This window comes from Elephantulus edwardii, unplaced genomic scaffold, assembly GCF_000299155.1.
Source record: "Elephantulus edwardii isolate Elephantulus edwardi_28Jun2011 unplaced genomic scaffold, EleEdw1.0 scaffold00214, whole genome shotgun sequence".
NCBI classification, from domain to species: Eukaryota; Metazoa; Chordata; class Mammalia; order Macroscelidea; family Macroscelididae; genus Elephantulus; species Elephantulus edwardii.
The window spans coordinates 2,344,898-2,369,871 of record NW_006399964.1 but is presented as its reverse complement, the minus strand read 5'-3'; the positions used below and the strand labels follow the sequence as shown (position 1 = coordinate 2,369,871).

The 24,974-nt window shown below is 40.2% G+C and overlaps 1 protein-coding gene across 1 annotated transcript in view; it reads right to left on the bottom strand.

The window, feature by feature from the left end:
* CNST (consortin, connexin sorting protein) overlaps positions 1–24,974 on the bottom strand; it is a 121,414-nt gene that overhangs the window by 27,954 nt on the left and 68,486 nt on the right. Inside the window, exons 6-10 of the mRNA XM_006897740.1 lie at positions 23,861–23,947; positions 23,195–23,309; positions 20,925–20,946; positions 20,675–20,762; positions 8,984–9,864 (exon numbers count right to left, since the gene is read on the bottom strand). Coding sequence (XP_006897802.1) covers positions 8,984–9,864; positions 20,675–20,762; positions 20,925–20,946; positions 23,195–23,309; positions 23,861–23,947 — 1,193 coding nt within the window. The remainder of the gene's footprint in view (positions 1–8,983; positions 9,865–20,674; positions 20,763–20,924; positions 20,947–23,194; positions 23,310–23,860; positions 23,948–24,974) is intronic.

Below are 24,974 nucleotides of genomic sequence, written 5' to 3'. Positions count from 1 at the left end.
GGTAGGGTGGAGAGACAGTGCAGGAGGGGAAGACCCTCTATGAGGTGGATTGATTCAGTGACTGGGGTAATCGGGATGGGTGTGTCAGAGGCAATGCGACTGGCACAGGATAGAGCAGGGTTTAGGGCTGTTGTACGTAGGATCGCTATGAGTTACAAAACGGCACATAACAACAACAACAACATCGTACAATACCCTATTGTTTCTTCACTGTTGAAACATGTGCCAAAATAACCACTAATTTTCTTTACTGAACGAATAAGTGATATATTTAGTACATACTCTTTTAAATTTTAGTTTTATAATAACTATCATTTTGTGAATGTACAAAGTTTATCTAAAGACATTTAAATGTCCTACTTAATCATTCCCATTCACTTCATGCAGGCGTATCAGCTCCATTCTGCAGATGAAGAAACCAGAAGGCCTGAGCAACCTGCTTGAGTTCTTAACAACAGCAGCAATAGGAAGCCATTGGTTCAGTACTAGTTTGTGTTTCCTTGAGCAAAGGGACACTTTAATAAATATAAAACAGAAAATATAATTAACAGTAGGAATGTCATGGTATCACCTTATCTTTTAGCCTCCAGGAAGTAGTTTAAATAGCTATATTACAAATCAAACTTGATTCTCCTCCTCTCTCCTAAATCACCCTTTCAACCGTACCTCTCTCATACTCTATCTCAGTTTCTCCTTAAAACACATATTTTCAATTTAGGAATATATATAACAGAAAAGTATAAAACATATATGCACTAGAAACTACAAAGTATTGTTGGGAAAAATGAAAGAATAAGTTAGTAAATAGAAAAGCATTCCATGCTTATGGATCAAAAGGCTAAGTATGTCAAGATGGTAGTACTCCCCATACTGGTCTACAGATTTTGACTTTCAGTCTAAACTCTCATCTGACCTTTTTGTAAAAATTGACTATCTGATTATAAAATTCCTAAGGAGATAAATCTCCAAAAATGACAAAGGAGAAGAATTTCTACTTACCTATTCCAAAATTTTTATAAAGCAATGATAATACAGAATGGTATTGGTACAAACACAGATACACAGGTCAGAGGAATAGGTTTTTGTAATAACAGGGTCAACAAAATTCAATGGGAAAAATATTTTTCAGTATTATCGCTGAAAAGGAATTCATGTAGGATGAAGCCCCTCTTTCATTTCAAGTTCAGAATAGTTCAAAAGGAACAAACATAACCTTTAGTGTTAAGGACTTAATTGTTGTGTTTCCAAAAGATGTGTTGTAAATCTTAACTTTTATGATTGTTGTTATAATCCCCTTGAGAATGAGTTGTCTTTGTTATGTTATGAGGAAAGGATAAAGAAAGATATGCTTTGAGCCAAACTCTTAAAAATACAGACAAGAAAAAAAAAATACAGACAAGAACAGATTAGGGCAAGTAAGCAAGCAGAGATTGGAATAGGGATGTGAAACACTATGAGAGACAAAAAAGGACAAAGCGAGAAAGCCCTCTCAAGAGAGCTGGTACACTCAATGCAGACTTCTCCTTCTTAAACCATGAGAAAATAAAGTTCTGTTTTTCAAAGCCACTCCCTTGTGATATTTTCATCATAGCATCACTAGACAAGTTCAGCGATCAAGGACTCAAGGCTGCAGCTACACTCTGAGTATTCACTACACTTGGCACTCTTTATGCTAAACACACATGACCTAGAACCTGAATGTTGAGTGGAAAGAAATATGCGGGAAGGAGCATCATCACCCCAATGCAGAGAGAACACTGAACAAAAAGATCAGAGATGAGAATATGCAAAGCGTATCTGGGAGGTCAGTCTGATTATCATCTAGGCTGAGAACAAAGGGTAAATAGAGGATAATGTTAGAAAGCTAGAGAGGGCAGATTATCAAATGTTCTCAACCTCAAACCAAGAAGTACAGTATCACAAAATCAAAGGGAGTCTGAAAAAGGGACTGAAAGACTAGGTGATAAAACATTTCATAACCTTCTTACAACTCTCCAGCTAAGCCATTTGATTTATTTCTACTATTTGTCTCCTTTAGGTGACAGCTGGAGACTCCCCATTTAAAGACATGTCATGAATACATGACTCCGAACTCCTCTGTCAGTTTGCTGTGTGGTGATTTGCACACTGCTATACTATGCTGGTGCTCTGGTGGTGCAAGTGCATAAGGAGGTGCACTGCTAACTCAGAGATGACTCTTCTCTGGCAGTTCGAATCCACCCGCAGCTCTGCAGGAGGAAGTTGGTGATCTTCTTTCTCCTGTGCACTGTACAGTCTCTGAAAACTCACTGAAGGCTCAGCGATGAGCTGGTTCCAACTTGACAGCAGTGAGGTAAGACAACATGATATTATGATACATGAAGCCATGCCACCAGTGTCTCCAAGACAGCAAGACCACCGAGGGAGGGCAGGTTTCCGCAGACCTTTCAGACTAACGAGGAAGAAAGGCCTGCTACTAAACTTCTCATGATCAGCCAGCGCAGAACATCTCTTGGTTAATCATCAGCAGGAATCAGTGGCTGGAGGCAGGCCTCATGCTTGGTGAGGCAGAGGGCTGGTGAGAACCTCGGTGATGTGCACAGACACAGGAGCCAGCCTGAACACAGCCGTGACTATGAGGATGATATAAGAGCTGCAGCATTTCACTGTGCTGTGTCTGAGGTGGCCATGTGTCAGGTGCAACCCGACAGCAGCCGTCACGTACATCCAAGTGGAGGAGGAGCAGCAGGTAGTACTGGGGGCAGGGAGCCAGATTAGCTATTAGTTATTTATTATTTGCTACTGTAACATTCTAATACATATTGGAAGAATGATTAAAATGAAATTTTTTAAAAAGCTGATTGAAAGGAAGGGAGACGACAATCAGTCTAGAGACTAAGGTATGCCTGATCCAGACCGTGGTCTTCGCAATTACTTGCTGTGCATCAGAGAGCTGAAAAATGACTAACGATGACAGAAGAATTGATACCTTTGAGTTGTGGTGCTGGAGAATAATACTGAACATACCATGGGCCACCAGGAGAACAAATAGGTCTGTCTTGGAGAGGGTGAACCCAAGTTTCTCCTTGGAGACTAGGATTTTGAAGCTCTGTCTCACATACTTTGGGGACATGGCCAGGAGGGACCAGTGCTTGGAGAAGGACAACACGATTGAAAGGGTGGAGGAACAGTGCAGGAGAGGAAGACCCCAGATGAGACGGACTGATACAATGACTGGATGAATGGGGGTAGGTGTATCGGAGTCAGTGAGACTGGCTCAGGACAGGGTAGGCTTCAGGGCTGTTGTACAGAGAATGTCACTATGTCACAGGCGATTTGATGGCACGTAATAACAACAACAGATATGAAAGAATAGGAAACATTTAATTTTCCTTTGTTTGAAGAGCCATACAATAGCCACCTCCAAGGCTTCACACAACACTGATGCTCAGAGCTGTCCCCAGAGGCCTTGTCCCCAGAGGACCTGGTCAGGGCATCTCATGGCAGGCAGACTTGTCCCAGTGGCCTAGGCAAGACACAATGGTGTCCTACCACAGGTGAAAGAGGTGAAGGCTGTGTCAAAATCTCTCAGGTAGGAGGGCTTCTCTGCAGACAGTCCCCAAAGCAGTTTTAGGTTGTAATATTTCTCCCAATCACAGGGTTTTATGCTACTTCTTCACTTGTATTTTGTTTCATGTGTGACAATAATATCCAAAGATGTCTAAATAAACACTGGTGGTTTAGTGGCAAGAAGCAGTGCTGCAATCCCAAAGTAAGCAGTTGGAGGTCACCAGCTGCTCCACAGAAGAAAGATGGGCAATCTCTCCCAGTGCAATTAACTGCCTATGAAAACCCGCTGTAGGGTCAGCTATGTATCAGTTCTGACTCTGTGGAACACAACATCACAACCACAATACAGACAGTAGGTTGCTCTGGTGGAATTGTAGGTAAGGAGCTGTGCTGTCAACCCAAGGGTAGTTCAAGTCCACCAACTGCTAAAAGGAGAAAGACAATCAACCTCTTCCTATGTGAAAACCCACAAGAGGGTCAGCTATGAGTCAATTTTAACTCAATGTCAATGAATTTATGTCTTTTCTGCATACAGACAAGAAGGCGCCTTGGTGAAATGTGTTACATACTAGGCTGCTAGCCAAAGAGTGAATCCACCAGCCGCTCCAGGGAGGGAAGAGAAACAGTCTCCTCCACTAAGGCTTCACAGCCCTGGAAGCCTCACTAGGGTCACCATGCCATCAGGAGTCCATCTGATGTGGGGATTCAAAACACACACCGCTGTGCCCTGTTCCAGAGCAAAGACTTTACACAGCCGCAGGTGGGAGAGGTGTGGCTTCCTCCTCAGCTTTGACATTATGACATTATTTCTAAAAGCAACAAAAATCCCCACTTAATCTGATGTAATTATCACAACAGGTGATAATATAATTAGTTCATATGGGGTTTAAAAAAAATTATTTTATTATTTGTGTGTGTGCTATCAAATCGGATCTGACTGGTACAGGAGGAGATTGCCCCTCCTCCAGCAGAGCATCTTGTGGATTCGAACCGTGCACCTCTAGGATTGCAGTGCAGCTTCTTTCCAATAGGCCATGTCATCTCTGCGAGAAACTTACTCATATATGTGTTAATGAACTGTTCAAAGAAAAACAAATAGCTTTATCTCCACATGGTGCATTGTGCTGTGAAATCTGCTCACATAGAACAGAGGATTTTTGAATTATGGTTATTTTTAATGTTTCTTTAGAAAACAATATAACTACGCGCTGCTTTTGAGCCCCCGGCGCGCCTGCCCGTGGTGCTGGGGGTTAAGCTGCTGCGCAAGAGCATGAGTTCGCGCATAACTGGGGCCCCAGCCCGCTGCAGGCGGCCCTTTTAACCGCGAGCGACACAGCGGCGGACCAAGCCTCTGCCAGGGTTCGCCTCTTGGGTCTCAATTCTTAGGATGATCCCTTGGGAACAGATAGTGGGCTCCTCGACTAATTGCGTTTCCTGTGTGTGCTGTCATCCAATAAACTTTAAGTGTTATTGCAAAAAAAAAAGAAAACAAAATAACTGCCTCACTTCCATACACATAATAATCTACTGTAAATCATGTGAACTTTTACCAGCAGCATGGGGATGAGGTCATGATACGACCTTGAACTTGTGGAGCATACTTTTCCTATTGGGTGTTGACAAGGACTCCCTCTGAGTCTGAGGCTACAAGATGGAACATGCAAAGAGTTTAAAGGAAAAATGGGGTACCCTTTCCAGGTCCCGGAATCAAATCAAGGCTTTATTTGAATCACCAGCTTCTTGGATGAGTGGGATTTGCATTCTGACATTAAAATAACCACGTCAGTATTTGAGGGGAGAGTATTGCCATAAAACTTCAGCCTCAACTTTAGCGAACAGATCATGCATTTGGAATCTAACAACAGCTAGACTGCAGGTTTCAAGCATGCAGAGTCCTTATCTTCATATTAATCACGTGTGTGACAGAGCAGCATTCCTGGGAAAGGCATCCAAAAATTACCAACGAGTGAATCTCTCCAGCCTACTGGCTGGCACTGTGCCCTTTGCATTTGGTATGATGTAGACAATTATTTCTAAAACAAGACACAACAAGTGCTTCCCTAGTGCACTAGTGATGCAGATACCACTAGAATCCACAGCACTCAGACTTGAGAGAAGTGAAGAAGTGGCAAAGAGAGAAGAGGGTAGCATGTACAAGTGGAATGGTATAAAGAGGCACAGACGACAAGGAAGCTTGTGAGGGGCTGAGCCACTAATAGTTGAGAAAGGAGAGATTTGGGAAAGAGCAGAAAACGAAGTAAGGGAGCTGGAGACAAGTGGTGACTCAGGAGGGCGGGAGTGCTTTAGGGCGCTGAGAAACACTGGTCTGAAGGCTGGTCAGTAGTGGGCTCTGTTTTGTATCCTCTGTTCACGAAAGTAGGGAACATTTTTTTAAAAATGTCAAAAACAAGGGGAGCTCTGGTGGCCTAGTGGCAAGGGACTGCAACTACAATCCCAGAGGCGCACGGTTCGAATCCACCAGATGCTCTGCAGGGGAAGGAGGGACAATCTCCTGTACCAGTCAGATCTGATTTGACGGTACACGCACACAAAAATAAATTTAAAAAAAAAGTCAAAAACAAGTAAAATCAGCCAAGTGCGCAGCACAAAGCCTCAAAAAGGCCCAGAGTTTGCCCTTATTCCTCATAGAATCCTCAACCCGTATTCATGGAGGCGAGAGACATGGAGGGTCTGGGTGTTTAAAAGCTTGTACTTACATGCTAACACTAGTATCCTGACATGTTATTTAGTCTGAAAACTCTTCCTTAAGGTATTTAGCAAGTACTCGCATTTACTGTTCTAAGTTATGAAAACTTACACTCTCCCTAAAATAGAGGTTGATTTTTATCAAAGTATTATTTCTCAGAATGTAGAAAAGATTTAAGTATTCTGAAAGTAAATGGACTGTTACCACTTGGCAAAAGTAAATCAAGCAAAGTGAGAATCGCACGAAGCTTTTGAGGTCCTTAAGGCAGCCTGACTTCATAGAGGAAAAGAACTTTAAGGATTCCTAATGTATCACAAGTTCCCTAAGGTCATCTGAAAATCTGATGGAAAACCACCCAAAGGCGAGATCAATAACTGTATGCACCACTATGTGATGCAGTATATTGCTCCAGCAATGAAATGCATTCATCAACAGTGACTGCAGTGGGTGTACTCATCTGGTTAATGTTGTGATAATAAACTGTCATTCTCCAAGGTTATAAAGAGAAAATAGTAACTTCACAGTAAATGTGAAACACCACCATTTCCACCTCCAGCTGTTATCTGGATAAGAAACACTGACATTATGAGTTTGAGGTGGAATATTCCAGTTGTACTAACATAACAACAATATGGATTCAACAATACATTCTCAAATTTTCTCATTCTGTAAGATAAAAGAGATAAGAAAAACTCTCAGAAAGAATCTCTTTGACTCATAGCTGACCCTTCAAAGTAAAGCAACTAACTGGGAGAGGCGGGCCACTTCCTCCCAGGGACTGAACCATCAGAAAGGAGCGGCCTAACAACACCTCCCATGCCACGAGAGCACTCACAGGAGCCTAAGATATTTCATTGAAACTCTAATTATTCTTCATGGTTTATAGCTACAAAGTTAATACCACTCTATGTGGTTTTCCCCAAGGTGAATTTGTCTATTGACGTGAAATACACGTCAGGAAAAGGTAGCTTATCTGATATGACAGGTAGATCTCTGGATTTTACGGAGGTCTCCTTAAAAAAACAGAACTATCTACATAAGACCAAACTGACGACAGCAACAGGAAACCTTAGAGGACCATTAGGGGGCAGTGAACTTCTGTTAACGGAGGAAGAAAATATTGGAAAAAGAGGCTGAAAAGGTTTGTACAACTAACAAACACAATCAGTGTCTCAGAGCTGCACATGCTACAACTTTTGCCCTGGGTTTTGCTGTGGGTGCTACTACAAGAAGAACCAAAAAGAATGACGTAAACCCCAAGAAGATAACTATCACTAGTAAAGTATTTTGATACATATTCTACTTAATTTTACGAAGAGAAAATTTATTTAATGGTGAACTGATTAAAATTGGTGATTAGAGACAGAATATAATAATGGTTGCAATTATCTTCAAAAGGGTGTTATTTTCACATGCTCACATTGACTTTATTCTTTTTCATTTTCCCCTTGAAGTTCCTTTCCTTAATAGCAATGCTGAGCCACCAAACAGTGGGTATAAGACGACTAAGTATCAACTGGAGGTTTAAAGGGAGAAGACAAGAAAGTAGCGGGGGAGCCAGTATCCTGATTCTCCAAGGAGGGAAAGAGACTTAGCTAAGGAGTGACTCCACAATACTCGGAACTGGAGGGCAAGGTCTGTGTGAATACTGAAACTATAGTTACAGTACATGGAACTGGCTCTCCCATCATACCAGGCTAACTCCCCAGTAACTTTCTGATTGCTGTTGTAAGGCTTTTAGCTTTTCTTTTTCTAAATATTCTCTTATCAAATAAGAGAATGGTCACTTCGATCTTTTATTTTAGGGGTGGTGGTTATTATTTTAATTTTCTTTTGAGAAATGTCGCCACTCAATTACTTAAAATTATATAACTTAGTCAAACAGTAAGTTTTAAGTTAGTTCAAACCTAGAGCTTAAAAATATTTTAAAAAGCTGCACTGCAATCCCAGAGGCGCATGGTTCAAATCCACCAGATGTTCTGCTGGAGAAGGAGGGACAATCTCCTTCTGTGCCAGTCGGATCTGATTTTATGATACACACACAACATTTAATAAAATAAAATAAATACTTTAAAGAGGAGAAGATGTGTAGCACATAACTTAATAGCTTAAAAAGATATTCAGTAAGGGAGCTCTGATGGCATAATGGCAAGAAGCTGCACTGCAATCCCAGAGGTATGTAGTTTGAATCCACCAGTTGCTCTACTGGCGGAGGGGCAATCTCCTCCTGTACCAGTCAGATCCCATTTGACAGTACACACAAAAAATAATAAAAAAATAAAATTAAAATATATATATACTCAGTATGTCTTAGTTCTACACATTTAAAAATGCTTCCTCCATTCTGCTTGGTTGTTTTACAGAATTTAGAAATACATTAATAAGGGGAAGAAATACTGACCATTCACTGTATGAAAAGAAAATTATATTTCTTTATAAGAATGTAACTAACCATGATTCCTGGGACTGCCATATACTAGTCACGGGGATGTGAAAACAGTGCTCATAAGGCTTACTTTGCTCAGGGGCATGCAACATGATTTCTTAAAGTATAAACCTAATGGTTAAGTCATCTCATCCAACACAGACAAACTAGCAATGGTAACAAGTTCCCATTAACTAACTCCCTCTTCTTTTTGAGATCAGAGAAAGCCTACAAAAGCAAGACACTGTTTAGCACGCATGAGTCTCAACTGTCATTTGACTTGGAATCTACCTTTAATTTACCTCTGCAATCTCTATCCTTTTCGCGAGGTCATCAAGAGAAAGGCAGCTGTCATCAGAAGGCAGGTCCTCCTGTAAGCTGTAGGATGCCTCATCAGGAGAAAGGTCTGGAAGGAGATCTGAATCTTCCTCTTGAGTGTCCTCATATGGGAAAGAATCCTCAGTGTATTTTAAACATCCTTCTAGAAGGCTGTTCAAATAGTCTTCTGTTTCTTTGCTGACTTGACTGTCCTCTTCTCCCGTTCCCTCGGGGGCCATATACACTTCTGGCAGAGCTGTGCTCAGGTCAGGTCTTTTATTTTTCTCACACAGTTCACTCTCAGAGCCATCTGAGTCCGTCTGTGATTTTCCATCACTGTCGGTGAGGTCAGGTTGCTGCAGCTCATTTAATTCATTGTTCTCAAGCTGGTCTTTGGGCAACGCCTCAGATGCATCATGAAGAGGCAACAGGAGTTCCTTTCTTTCAGTCTGTGGGCATTTCCCCGCTGAAGCCAAAGTAGGAGGTATATGGTCAGAGCCTGGTAAAACCAACGCCTCTCTGAGTGACTCGTTGGAAAGTAACACGTTAGGGCCTTTGGCAGTGCCTCCTGTTCTGGTTACATCTTTGCAGGCCTCCGTTTCAGCCGGTGGTAAGCAGCAGTCATCCTGATTCTCAGGCGAGCCTGGCTGGGACCTGCTCCTGGCTGCCTCTGAGGGCTGGGTGTGGAGCTCTGGTGTGGCTTCAGGGCTGAGGAGCGGCTCCGCCTGGTGGTCTGTCCCTGTAGTTGCAGGAAGGCTGGAGAAATCTGCAGGTCCCATTCGATTACAGCAGGGGCTGCTGTCCTGGGCCTTCCCTTTATGCTGGCTTTCTTCACCTGGTTCCATGCCCAAAGAAGTTTCACTGTCTAAAACAAAGAGGAAAAGGCTTTTATAAAATTCTAAACACTCTATGTATAGAGGAGAAGAGAGGGGACATGTGAACAACCCATAAAACACAGTATCAGAACTTGATCAAATAGAAATTCCACTTGGTGGATAACCATGCCTTTAAGTAGAGGAAATACAGATTCAGTAAATAACCTATTACATATAAAAATCAGTGAACACTACTAAAACATGTGAAGGATATTATTAAATAATTTTATCTTCATTATAACTTGAAAAATCCATTTTCAAAGGTTTAAAAGTTATACTTCTGAATGAATAGTCTTTTGTGTGATTTAAATGCCTGTTTTAACATTGAGAAAAGTTATTTTCAATGTAGGTAGTCTCTGGATGAACTTATGACCAGTCATTCTTTCTTTCTGTACACATTTACACAGAACACCTTCCTAGGAGTAAGTTATGGGGAAATGTGTGCAGAGGATATGGGGGAAGGCCCTTAGTTATGTGAGCATGCACCAAGCATCTACTAGATCCTGAGATGGAAGTGGGCAGTGGCCCGATCAGCCACAGGGAAGGCCAGAACGCTGAGTTTTCTATTGCTATTGTTAATGTGGAATAGCTCACAGACCACAGAGAAGGGAGACATACAGATCAGGACTGAGGATTCTGAAGAGGAAAGAAATGCTGAAGAAGTAATAAAGAATTCAAAGATCTTTTTAAAAATAATTACTTTGGAAGGATTAGTTGGAGGTTTTTTCTAAACTAAATCAGGGGCTTCAATTGCTTGAAAACAGTGTTTAGGTTAAGCACTGACTGATTTGCTCCAGATGAGAGGTAGATTTAGGGAGCGGTGAGATGTCGCTGGTAAATATAGGAAGGAAAGAAAAGAACCGCATGGATAACTCAAATTTCCTGACTAGAAATGCCGTTCCCAATTCCAGGGATAAGCCACATGATCCAGAACCTTTTACAAGTGGAATTATTACCACTGAAAAAATGTCAATATGAAACTCTTCATTCTTGGGGTAGATTTTTATTATTTATAAATTTTTATGTAGTAAAGTATATCTGTTAGTTTACATATAATGTTTGCAACTCTAACAGTAAATAAATACTGGATTTATATAGATAATGGCAATTAAAGGTTTAATAACAATGAAAACAAAACTAACAAAAAAGCAGCACTTGACTTCCTATAAGTCAGAATAAACTTAAGATGGGGCCATCACAATGAAATTTTGTCATAAGTTGGGGACTACTCATATGCTACCCTTCTTCCCCAAAGAAAAAAGTCTACTACTGAGTCAGCTCTGACTCCTAACAACCCTCCAGTTGGTTTTCTGAGGCTGTAACTCTTCACAGAAAGAGATGTCCAACCTTCTCCTGTGGAGTAGCCGGTGGTCTCACACAGCTGACCTTTCAGTTAACTGCCTGCTGTGTTACGTACCATGCCACCAGGGCATATTAAGGAAATATTCATACATGACAAATAACAGTAATTGAGATTATCACACTCATTTTTCAAAGAGATAGAAAAGACAATTGGGAAGCTTATTTGGAAAGGAAAGAGACTCCGAATAAGCAAAGCACTTCTGAAAAACAAGAATAAAATGGGAGGCATATCACTCAAAACCCAACACACAACTGTAATAACGCAAACAGCATGGTACTAGTACAATGACAGGCACATAGACCGATGCAACAGAGTCAAGAGCCCAGACATGAAGTCATCTATTTACGGTCAAATGGTATTCAACAAGGAAACAAAACCTATCAAATGGAGAAACAACCACCTCTTCAACAAATGGTGCTGGCAAACTGAACGTCTATCTACAGAAAGTGGAAGGAGAATCCACATCTCCTACCATACACAAAAATCAGCTCAGGGTGGATCAGAGACCGAGGGGTAAAGCCTCAAACATAAAGATAAGAGACGAAATGAGTTCAAACTAGAAAGACTACCCTATGGTATAAATAGGCTGGCAAATACTTTCAGAAATACATAACCAGGAGAGGGTAACATCAATGATTAGGAACTTATATAAGATTAAGTCCCTGTGTGCATCACAAACTTTGTCCAGGGTGGAGGGATTATATAACAATGAAAGAATTTTTCTTTTACTTTTCAAAGAGAAGAGAGAACTGGGGGGAGGTTGGGCAGGGAGAAAAGTGCAACAATGAATGAATGGAAATCCAAAGTTTCTGTAAACTTTCATTAAAATGAGTTAAAAAAACAAAAACCAAAACACCACCACCAAACTTTGTCCAGTAGGGTTAAACACACTGGGAAAAACCATTTGGAAATGACATCTCAGGCAAGGGTTTCATAACAAAAGTTTACAGAATACTACAGAGCCTCCAACAACAACAACAACAACAACAACAAAAACAAAAAAGAGACTGATAAGCCAATTACAAAATGGGCAAAAGACATGGAAAGACTTTACACAGAGGAAGACATTCAAGGGGCCAACAGACACATGATGAAATGCTAAAAATCACTGGCAATGAGAGAGATGCAAATCAAACCACAATGGTAAAGTCTGACAGCAAGCGATAAATGTTGGGAGAGGATGTGGAGACACTTAACTCTCATACACCGCTGGTAGGAATGTAAAATGGTACAACCATCCTGGAAGGTAGTTTGCTGTTTCTTCAAAAAGCTGAACATAGAAATCTCATATGATCTAGCTATTCAACTGCTAGGAATACACTCCAAGGAAAATCAGAACTGAGACACAAATGGAGATTTGTGTATCTATGTTCATAGCAGTGTTATTCTCAATAGCAAGAAAATGGAAACAAATGAATTGAAAAAGTATGCGACATTCACACCATGGGAAATTATACAGCACTAAGAAGCAATGATTTTGTAAAATACTACATAACATGGGAGAGTCTAGAGAGCATTATGCTGAGTGAACTAATAGTCTAATAAGGATTTCATAAGACCATTATTGTAAAAATAGAAATAACTAATAAAGACCGTATACACGTTCAAAAGGGGAAACGGCGAGGAAGGGAGGAGGGGAATGTCAAGAAGAGGGAAATCACTAGTCTAACAGAGACTGGTGGACACAAGAAAGTGGAGAAGGAATTAGGAAAGATCCAAAAGGGACCCAAAAAGACATGGGAATAGCAGGCATAGATCAATGATGACTAATTTTATAAAATACAATGTATATGAATAATCGTATAAAACACAATGTGAAACATAATGTACATGAACAAAACACAATGTATATGAATTTTGTATGGAAACCAATAGAAAATAAAAATTTTCAAAAACCTAAGGGAAAAAATATTTCCTCTGATTTACCAAAACTAAATTACAGAAAATAACATCCTTAATCCTTAAATCTTAATTACTTGCAATTTCATAAAGGGAGTCAACAGTAGGTAATGGTTAAAAAGCTTTGGTACCAGACAGAACTGAATGAGAGTTCTGGCATCTCTTTCAATTTCTATTTTAAACAAAATCAATTAAAGTTATTTTCCTCTCATTTTCAACAGTTGAAAGTCTTCATATAAAACGAATGGTAATACGTAAGATTACTGGCAGAAAACAGAGATTTGGGCTCATGACTCAGCCTTCCTGTTGTAGACGTTTTAATTCATTACTTAGTCATGTATTATTAAATACATACAATAATATGATAAAGGTTAAAATCAAAGGTGAAGCACGGCGATATGTATATTCAGGTGTTAACTTAGTGGTAATTTAAAAATTATCAGTTGACAATTAATATATGGAGCCCTGAATGTAAAGGCATTTAAGTATCCGTTGTCTGACTGCAGAGAGTCATGGGCTGGGACAGGACTGCTGAGAGGTACCAGTTCACTGGACTTTGTACTATATGTACTCCTACACCTTGGCTCAAGTATCAGAAAAAGTACCCGGAAAAGGACGAGGCACATGATTTTTACCAGAGAGCACCGTATTCCTTCTCGCTAAGAATCACTTGGGCGGCTGTATGAAAACAGATGGGAGTTTTCACTCCCCTGCTTAGCTACTGTGCTTGCCGGCCATCCCCTCTGCTATAAATGGGGAGAACCAGGAGGGCCACAGCAGGAGGGAAGGGGCCGCAGGCTGAGCTGCACAAGCTCGGCCTGCAGGCCTCAGTGGGTCAGACTCCAGGCTTCGCCGCCAGAGCTCTGTACACTGCCTTACCTTCCCACCCGGCTGATCCCTGCGCTCTAGGAGCAACCACCTTAGATTTCTGAAGCTGCTCTCTCGCATGTTCATCCTCTATATCTCTCGGATAAGAGTTATTCTTTCTTGATGTTTCATTTAAAATACTACCTACCAAAGAAAAGAATTCATCTCTCAGTTATTTTTACTCCTTGCCCCCTAATGATACAAATTCTCCTACCTCCAGCCCCCCGCAATTCAGGGATAAATCAATTCTTCCATTACTATGTTCACCAGTCAACCCAATGCGTATGGGATTCACCACGTATCGTCTGTCCCGCAGCGAGCCAGAGCCTTCCATCTCTATGGAAGCAGACTGCCACAGTCTGCGGTGGAGTGGCTGGCAAGTCTCAACTGCGCTGCCTTTTGGACTTAGTAGCCAAATGCTTAACCCACAGTGCAACCAGACTGTCTTTACCTTATTACGACGTTATCATACTCTCGAATGATCCATACATGTCCTATGCTAATTTTTTCTTTCTCATTTAGGTTTTTTGTTTCTTAAGAGTTGATAACTGCCTCATTTCATGTTTTTAAAAAACTTCTTGGTCTTTATATTCTGGCAGACAGGACATATGTACAGATGGTTCCTAATTTAATTTTACAAAGAGCAAATATCCTCTTAAAATTCAGACATCTGTTGAAATCTGTAGTTTCTCACTAGATCTGCCATGCAGGTATTGCCTTGGAACTTCCTTATAGTTAGACAATCCTAGAAATTTTCCTTGACTTTATATTATGGTTGTTTTTAATTGCCAACAAAATCTGCTCTGTCAACTTTATGAACAAGAGAGTGAAACACTGCCCAGTCCATACTCTGCCCATAATCATGCTCACTGCTGTGCCTGAACCCACGACTCTGCTGTTACACTGAAGCCCAAGAGCCTTGCAGAATCCAAATCTAGACCCTCTACCATCAAGTCCACACTATAGGGCAGGGCAGAACCACCCTACGGGCTTTCAGAGGCTGGAATGTGGACTTCATGAAGAAAAATGTGTCCTCAGAATTGGAGGAAGACTTACTAACGACATGCATGATGCAGATGACACAACCTTGCCTGCTGAATGTGAGGACTTGAAATGCTTGCTGCAGAAAATCAAATAGTACAGTCTTCAATATGGATTATATCCACTGGGCCAATAGGCAACATTGTGATAGATGGAGAAGAGAAAAACTGTCAATGATTTCATCTAACCTGGATCCACAATCAGGAGCCTTGATAACAGCAATCAGGAAATCAAAAAACAATTCTGCATTGGGAAATTTTGCTATCAAGGACCTCTCCACAAAGTGTGGAAGAACAATGATGCCAGTTTAAGACTAAGGTGCTCCTGATCCAATCCACAGTTGTTTCTATTATTTCCTATGCATCTGAAAGTTGGACAGTGAATAAGGATGGCAGAAGAATTGATGTTGTGAGTGAGTTGTGTGGTTGGCGGAGAGTGCTGACTAGCCCTGGACTGCCAAAAGAGCAAACAGATGTATCTTGAAGAAGGTGCAAACAAGGTGCTCCTTATAGGCAAGGATGGTGAAGCTTCATCTCACGTACCTGGGACATGTCAATAGGAAGGGCCAGTCCTTGGAAAAGGGGACCATTCTTGGAAAGTTAGAAGGTCAGCAGAGGAGGGGAAGACCATCAAGAAAATGGACCAACACAGTGACTCTAACAATGGGTTAAAGTAGACGAAGATAGCAGAGGCCAGGGCAGAAATCAGATATGTTGTTGACAGAGCTACTATGTGTTGAAGTGGATCTGAGAGCAGTCTACCACATCCTTCCCCATGAAGAGGTTGTTGACAGGCTCACTGAGTCATGGTGGATCGGACAACAGTCATCACATTCTTCCCCCACCAAGAGGTGGTGAGTTTGAACTGCCAGCCTTTTGGTTAGCTGCCAAGTGCTTAAACACCATGCCACCAGCATTTCATTTTTCTGGATCTGTATTGGGCAACAACTGGTGGTGAGTTACAGAGTTTCTATTGGTTAATTTCTGGAATTTTTATTACTTAGATCCAAAAATCAACATGCATGGAAACTGGAGTCAAGAAATGAAATGATGTACTAAACTGAACAATGAATGAATGAAAACCCAAAATCTCTGTAAATGTTCATTAAAATTAATAAAATTTAATAAAAAAGAGAAAAAATCTCTTTCTGACATTTTAATGGTGCTCTGGAGGAAACGAAGTGGAGGTGAATGTTTGATTTACTATGTTTAATGAAAAATATTTTCTATAAGCATGTATTGCAGTAATGATAAAAACCAATTTAGTATCATTAATCATGTGATCATGATACAACTGGGAGCTTTGGGGGCCTAGTGGTAAAAAGCTGAGCTGCAATCCGAAGGCATGAAGTTCAAACCCACCAGCTGCTCTGAGGGAGGAGGGGTAATCTCCTCCCGTGCAATTTATTGCATCTGGAAACCTTCTGGAGGGTCAGCTATGGGTTGGTTTTAACTTGATGGCACACAAAAACAGCATGTATAATACACAGGGTAGGTAGGGGTTCCATCAGGGCAGGGGTGGTGGGACGAGCAGGAACCCAAAGGTAGCTCCAACAGAATTCGTAATAATTTAGTCCTTAGCCAGCTGTTGGGTTCACAGCCCTTCATTTTATTATTTGTCACAATTCAGCTTGTTGTCATCAGGTGCCATCAAGGTGACTGTGACTCAGTGAGCAATCCTATGAACAGATCTGAATCTTGCTTTATTCTGCTTACACATGGCACATTTTTTAACATATATAATCTTGTTGTTGTTGTTGTTATGTGCCATTAAGTTGCCTTCAACTCATAGCGACCCTACGTACAACAGCCCTAAACTCTGCTCTATCCTGTGCCAATCTTATTTTCTCTAATACACCTACCCCTAATACCGCAGTCACTGAGTCAATCCATCTCATCGAGGGTCTTCCTCTCCTGTGCTGTCCCACCACCCTCAAGCATGATGTACCTCTCCAAGGACTGGTCCCTCCTTGCAACATTGCATAGTAAAAACAAACAAGTAAAAATACAAGTTCATAAAAATGCATGAACCTCAGAGTAAAAAAGCTGGTGTTTTGTTTTAAGCTTGTACAAATAAGTTACCTGACTGAATTCTGAACCCTTTTGTGGCCCGTGGGACACACACCACCCACCGTTGTCAGCCTGTGGGGTTTCCGTGATTCTGTTATCCCAGTACGTGCTACTTACTGCCTGATGGGAGACCCGTGTGGCTTGCTCTCGCCAAAACCAGGCATCCCCACCAATCATACTGCCAGAGTCCTCTAAACACTCACATCCCACTAAACGGTATCAAAGTCCGTATTTCCTTTTCTAAAAAAAAGTCCCCCTACAATTTCAGCATGTCTTTCATTACTAAAAACACATGATAACTAGAAAAGCAAAAGCAGAAAATAATTCCGTCAAAAGAATTAAAATTATTCCTCCTATGTCCCATTGACAGTTAAAAGGAACAGATGAAGTAATGCACATGAAAATATTTTGAAAATATAAAATATTCCATAAATATTATATAATTCCTTGAAGAGTCCGATAAGGGTAGGATGATTGGAAGCAGAATGCCATAGTAATGGAATACTTGTCATACGAGCAGTAAATGCCAGGTACCCTCCCAAATGCTTAGCATGAATGACTCATGTAATTCTCTCTGGAATCCTAGGAGGTGAGTACTTGGGGCATCTCCATTGGGAAGCGAGGAGACAGCTACAGAGAAGTTAGGCAAGCTGCCCAAGGTCACACAGTTTTAAGAAGTGAAGGGAGATTTCAAACCAGACAAGTCTGGCTCCAGGAACAAAGCCTCAATGACTATAAAAGATAGAAGATGCCAGGGCCACAGAGCTGATTCCAATTCACAGTCAGCCCACTGCACTGAGGGGAACTGTCAGTCACATGCTACATCAGAGGCCTGGGATCAAGGAATGTGGAGAAACAGAAAGAAAGGAGAGTGGAGACTGTAGCACCTAGCACATGCCAGACATTATTACAACGAATTTCTAGAAAGAAATATGAAGCAAAGCAAGGGGAAGAAAGAACTAAATGCAAATAATTTAAAACAATATTTTTATATTTCACTTTTCTCATATTCTTGCATTTCTCTATATTTATTCTATTTATTCACAGAACAACAAATCTGAGGAGTTCAACCCTGGAAAATTTGACATTTGTCTTTAAAACATTTATTTCCACAAGGTTTCTTTCCCAAGTTACTTCATTAGTTCCCATGTTATGTCGTTCGGATCCCTCGTGAAGCAGCCCAGCACGTAGCTCTGGGGCATAGTCCCTGGCGAGCTGTGCTGTTAACCCAGAGTCTGTGCTTCTCTGGCAGTTCAAATCCAACAGCCGCTCCTTGGAAGAGAGGTGGGTCATCTCGTACCTTTCAATCTACAGCCCGTGGAACCCAATAGTGTTCTTCCAACTCCACATCCATGCGTTGACTGGGCAGCCTGTTTGGACTGCTGAATTTTTGATGAACGACACCACCTACTATGCACAAAGCACTCCTCAGTCAGTTAGAAATAAATGAACCAGAAACAGGTTGTGAGTTGAGGAGACAGGCAAGTGACAACTTGGTCCCTGGGCTTCCCCATTAGTGCCACTTATCTGTCAGCAGTGGCCCGTCGAGGTGGTGCCAGGATAGTACTGGGGAGCAACTAGTGCCACACCTCAAATCCAGACTAACAGCCCTGAACAGCTCTCCCCAGAGCACACAATATGGTTCTTTGGTGACATTTCCCCATCTTTAAGAATGTTACAGAATTTCGTGTCATTTCCAATGAAAAGAATCACGTGCATCAGGGGAGGTAAAAACAAAAGATAAGATTGACTCAAGGCATTATCTTTAACTTGCCTCATCAGAAAAAAAGACAAGCCCCAAAACTCAAAACCTACTCCCGTGCAGTTGATCCTGACACAGGTGAGGCCAGAGAACAAAGCCCCATAGGGCTTCCAAGATAGAACACGTTACAGAAGCAGACAACTCTCTAGTTCAAACCTCCAAGCTATCCTGGGAAGTGAGGACTTGGTGCACCCCCATTTTGGAAGTGAGGTGAGGTGTAGATGAGTTAGACAACTGAGCTAGCAACTGGAAGCTTTGAAGTCAATCTGTCCTGGAGAGGGTGAAGTCACAACGTTCCTTGGAGGCAAGGATTCTGAGGCTTCATCTGACATACATTGGACATGTTGTCAGAAGGGACCAGTCCTTGGAGAGGGCATCATGCTTGGGAGGGTGGAGGACAGCACAAGAGAGGAAGACCCTTGGTGAGATGGACTGACTCAGTGACCGGGGAAACGGGGGCAGGTGTGTCAAAGACAATGAAATTGGCTCAAGATATAGCAGGGCTCAGAGCTGTTGTACACAGGCTTGCTATGAGTCACAACCAACTCGAAGGCACATAACAACATCCAAAGACAAAGCCTTTAAATATCTAGTTATAGAGGCCAAATTGATGGGAAGATCAATACAGTATTTCCTGGGGTTTAAACAAACTAAAAATACCTGAATACATAAAAAAACCAATATTGCATCAGGATGGTTAGTGAAGAGACTGAGATTGTTAACAGCATTAGTTTGCTCCACAGTCAACACTCTTGGCACCAGCAGCCAGGAAATTAAAAGACATATTGTGATGGGAAAGTCTGCTGTTAGGGAACCTCTCCGGAGTACTGAAGAGCAATGGTGTCACTCTGGAGACTAAGGTTCACTTGATATAGGCCATGATCTTTGCAATCACTTGCTATGCATCAGAGCTGGGCCGTTACTAGGGACGATAGAAGGAGAATTGATGCCTTTGGGCTGTGGTACTGGAGAAAAGTATTGAATATACCATGAACTGCTAGGAGAACAAACAGATTTATCCTGGAGAGGGTAAAACAGGCTGTTCCTTGGAGGCAAGGATTCTGAGGCTTCGTCTGACATACTTTGGACATGTTGCAAGGAGGGACCAGTCTTTGGAGAAGGATGTCATGCTTGGGAGGGTGGAGGGGCAGTGCAGGAGGGGAAGGCTCTCTATGAGGTGGACTGATTCAGTGGCTGGAGCAGTGGGGATGGTGTGTTAGAGACAGTGAGATTGGCACAGGATAGAGCAGGGTTTAGGGCTGTTTTACACAGAGTCGCTATGAGTCTCAGGTACCTTGATGGCACATAACAACAACAACAACAACAACTGTATTTCAGAGCATCTTTGTACAATCTTCACATATTCTGTTAGGTACAGACAATCAGCTAATGGAAACAGGGAAGTAATTGCATATTTTTGAAAGAATTTAGGTTTTGATACTGTTGAGTCAGTTCCTTCACCCAGTGACCCCACTGCCTGATCCCGGTTCCCCACTACATCTCCATGTCTCCTTGAGCTCCCTGGTGCAGTCTCCATGCCTGTCCATTTCATTAAAGCTTTCCTCCCCTCCCCCCCCAGCCCATTCCCGCCTTCTTTTTTGCTGACTCTCCATTTTCTAAAGCATGACGTTCCTCTCCAAGGGAAAAAAAATGAAGTGACACATAAAAATCTTGCTTAGCTAGTTGGCTCAAAGAGGTATACGTCTAAGAAGGCAAACAGAAACCATTCCTGCCCAGTAATTCAGTGATAACATTTGCAAGGTATCAGATGAGGTTCATTAACATAACTGAAAACATACCTGAGCCCCTGCCTGGTTCTTCTGCGCCTTCAGACACCACTAACTGTGTGAAGCATTTTCTTCCCAGACACTTCTCTGCAGCAGCTCTCTTAAAAAGTTAAAAACAAATAACTTTTTTGTTTGGCAAACCCTTACATATAAATTGACAAGCTAAAAATAAGGGTTTAATTATAGCTCAAAACAATCCACACAACAGACGTAAAACACTGCTTTTCCTATAAACATTTTCAAAAGAAAAAAAATCTCTTACCTTATGTTTGGAAAAAAGAGGGCTGTAGGGAAGAAAGAAGAAAAAAGAGAATTTAAAAAATTATAGGAGCAACATGTTTCCAAATAAATGTCTCTGAAATGCTTTTAAAAAAATACAGCTTCTCTGGATTCTAATATTAGCACAGAACATTTCCACCGTGGAAACATTACCACTGGTTTACACAGTTCAAAGTGCAATTATATCATGTGTTAATTTCCTTATATAGCCAATTACCATTGAAAACTGCCAAACTGCAAATGCTAAAATTCGGATGAATAAAACAATGCTAACTTTTTGTTAATAATGTGTTTTAAAATAAAACACATGTAAATATTAGACACATACTACTAACAGATACATACTATTATTTCTTCACTTCCATATATGTCATTCTAGTAAATTACAGTGGGAAATAATTTTCATGGATTTAACCATGAAAACAGATTAACAAAAAAGCAAAAGTTAGTAAACACCCAAGAGAGCAGAACACAAATATAAGCACTTAAAGACACACAAAAAGAAAAGTCATTGCCACTTTAATCATAAAGATTGAGAACTTAAATATTTATTAACAGCAGAATAGATAAATAGCTGTGCAGCAATAATACAGTCCCACTGCATGCAGAAATATATAATAAAGATAATATATGAGATAAAATCTACATGCTGTCTCATTCCATTTACAGGAAATGACATAAAAGGCAGATATACAGTTCTGAGTTACAGAACTCAGAGAGCTCTCTAGAAATATTCTGGATCAGAACTGTGTGTGTGTGTGTGTGTGTGTGCGTGTGCATGTGTGTGTGTGTGTGTGTGTGTGTGTAAAATGTCATCAAATTTGTATACCTGAAGTTTTAACTCAAAATTATTTTTATTTGTTTAAAAAGTACTTTTGTTATTACAAATATATACAGTGGAATATATACCAACTTGACAATATCTGCATATATAATTCTCAAAAAATATTTTTAAATATTAAAAAAGTCCAAGAACCATAATTTGCAGACATTCTCCAAATTTAAAAGTATGAAAATGTTACACTCATATTATAGCAAATAAACATTTGTTCACCGAATGGTCAAAATGTTTACAGCACAGGAACAAACTACTCATTCCATGGGGATGAGAGTCTGTGTATCGAGTGTTTTGACATTTAGAAACGGATATTTACATATTTTAAAGATTTTAAATGTTGTCACTGTTATATTTATCACTGAAATTCAAGTGAAAGTTTACAAAGGAAATTGATTTCCACATGGTTATTCAAGCACGTTTTGTTAAATGACATAAATTATCTAGCACACAATCCCAAATTCCCCCTTCCTCGCCTGGTCCTCTCTTCCTTCTACTCTTCTTGCCTGCCAAAAAGTCATTATTTAAAAATGTTAGGGTTGAAAGTTAACCTTACTAAATATGTTAAACACCATAACAAGTTTTCAGAGTTTATTTCTAAACCTTTTTAAAGTTTAGTCTATAGTTCAGAACCCCTGAAAATACTTCTCTTAAAGGCTCAAACTGATTAGCCCAAGAAATCTGTCATCATGGAATGGGAACCCATCCCTGGAAATACAAACATTTTTCAAAGGTTGGTCTTCTGGGTAAGGAGATCCCACAGCAAACTGTCCGTCTGCTGTATGAGCTAAGGAACAATGAATGCCTCAGCCCTGCTCTTGCCACCAGACGGGGAAGGCTCTCAGCCTCTGCAAGGAGGCCTGATGTTTGCAATCTCGCAAATCTGCACCAGTTTAATTATAATCATGCTCTAGCATCATTAAACTTCCTCATACAGCTAATTTCTTAAAAAAGGATGAAAATGTTTATTATTTCTATCTAGTTACAAATATATAACTCAATAAAAGCCAAGCTAATTTTAAAAGTATCTGGTAAACCTAGTTGTACATATAAATCTACTACATTTACGAACAGCATCCTGAATAAACTCTGTATTTTCTTTCTAGCATTGAACTACCATTAAAAATGCTGCTTCTAATACAAGTTGCAAGTACTGGCAAAGAAATGGAATAAGTTCTCTTAATACATAATTTACTCATTGCTTAATCTTTTAACTAGAAATAGATAAAAATTACAAGTAAGATTTTAAGATTTCCACTAGTGCTCCCTAATCCAAAGGATTATAATTGCTTAATCTTTCAACTAGAAAGAGACATATATTAACTGTTTAGTAAAGAAATGAACCTTGTATTTCAAATATTCAATGCTTTTTAAAATATTTAATCCCCTCCATTCTAGCCAAATACTGATATACTTACTCTTGATGTGTTGTACAAAGTTTAATAAGCCGTTCAAAATCTTCACCATTAAATCCTTTTTCTGAATTCCTCTGAGGTGTAATCATATGTGGTTGTACAGTTTTCCATTTTGTTTCTAAATTTAAAACATTTATTAGTTACTTATAAAGCATACTTTAGAGGGGAAAAATTAGTCACTGGCACCATGGATAAAGATTCCGTGAACACAATTATCTTCTCAAACAACTTAAGACGTAACACAGAAATAGCTAAGTAGTATAAATAGCCTAGAGACTCAATCAGCAGGCCATGCCTCGCTGGCAGTTCAAATCCTCCAGCAGCTCAAAAGAAAAAAAGGAGACAATCTCTTCCTGTGTGATTTACAGACAGCTCCGAATAGACAGCAATGAGAGAGACCTGAAATCAGCCAGGAGGGCATGCAAACTCGGCAGAAAAAGAAAAATAACCACAAGGATTTCTATCACTGATAGGAAGAACAAAACACAAAGAAAACAACTTTTCATTAGCATGGGATTAGGGTAAGATACCACTTCTTGCAACATTTAACTTCACTGTGGAAACACCCATTTCCTGAGTGACTTTTTTTAAAGTCCAGTAATTTAACTTTATAAATGGCAACTTGTTACACTACTGACAATCCTACATTCTACATTATTCTGTACTCACCCCACTGTTCTTGGATGGCAGAAAGATTTGCTAGCAGTTGCTCATGATACAATCGTTCAAGTTGAATGAACATCATTGCTTTTTCATCTGGATAGAAAAATTGAGGAAAACAGAATTCCAAACTTTTTAAATACCTGCATTTACTAATGTCATATTATAAAGTTAAGAAAGGTATGGCTTCTCAAAATTACAGGCTTCTAATTATTTTAAAGCTTAAATATATACACCGCAGGAGAAGGGTGGACAATCTCCTCCCAAGCTATTAACTGCCTCTGAAAACCCGCCAGCAGGTCAGCAATGGTTCAGTTTCAACTCGATGGTACACAACAAACACAGATAATGGGAAATTTAAATACAGAATATTATAAAGCAGTTATGATTTCCATACTACCAGTAAACTAAAAAACTGACAAAAGGTTTTAAAGCTCAAGGAATGCCTGCTTGTAAGTATAATTCTAACAAGGTTGATTTAAAGTAATTTAATTGGAATCCTGGAGTCTAAATGTTTTCATTATCATTTCTCCTCTTAAATTACTTTGTGTCAAGCAACTATGTCATTCTTCAGTTAAGTGTTTCCCGTTTTAAGCCAGCCAATCTTTTAACTGGGTTTAGCACCTTATTTTCCACAAGACCAAACAATGACAGGGCAAAAAAATTACATGTTAACTTTTGATAAAATTTCATGAACTTGCCACGGCAATTTTCATAATTGTAATCTGAGTCTGTCATTTTCTAGATACACTTTCGACCTTATCATCTCACTCAGTGAAACATACTTGCATTTTCGAAGGTTTAATAACCTATCCAATTGTTCTAAAAGCTCCTCTGGAAGGAGGATAAAAAAATTTCACTGCTTAGCTTTTTGTCCTCCCAAGATCACTCAGGTTTTGCTCACTTCTCTCCTTTGCAGTCTTAAATTCAACCCAAGGATCCAAAAATAGACCAGCAAGAAGCAGGAATGATGCCATTCTTTTGTCCATGACACTAAGTACACCAATATTTCTCAAACATTATCTGAAATACAGTTTAATACAGAGTCCCAGGTCTGAGTCCCAGGAAGTCTGATTGATTCCACTGGTGGCGGGCTCAGGACATGGTAACTCTGAGAAGCCTC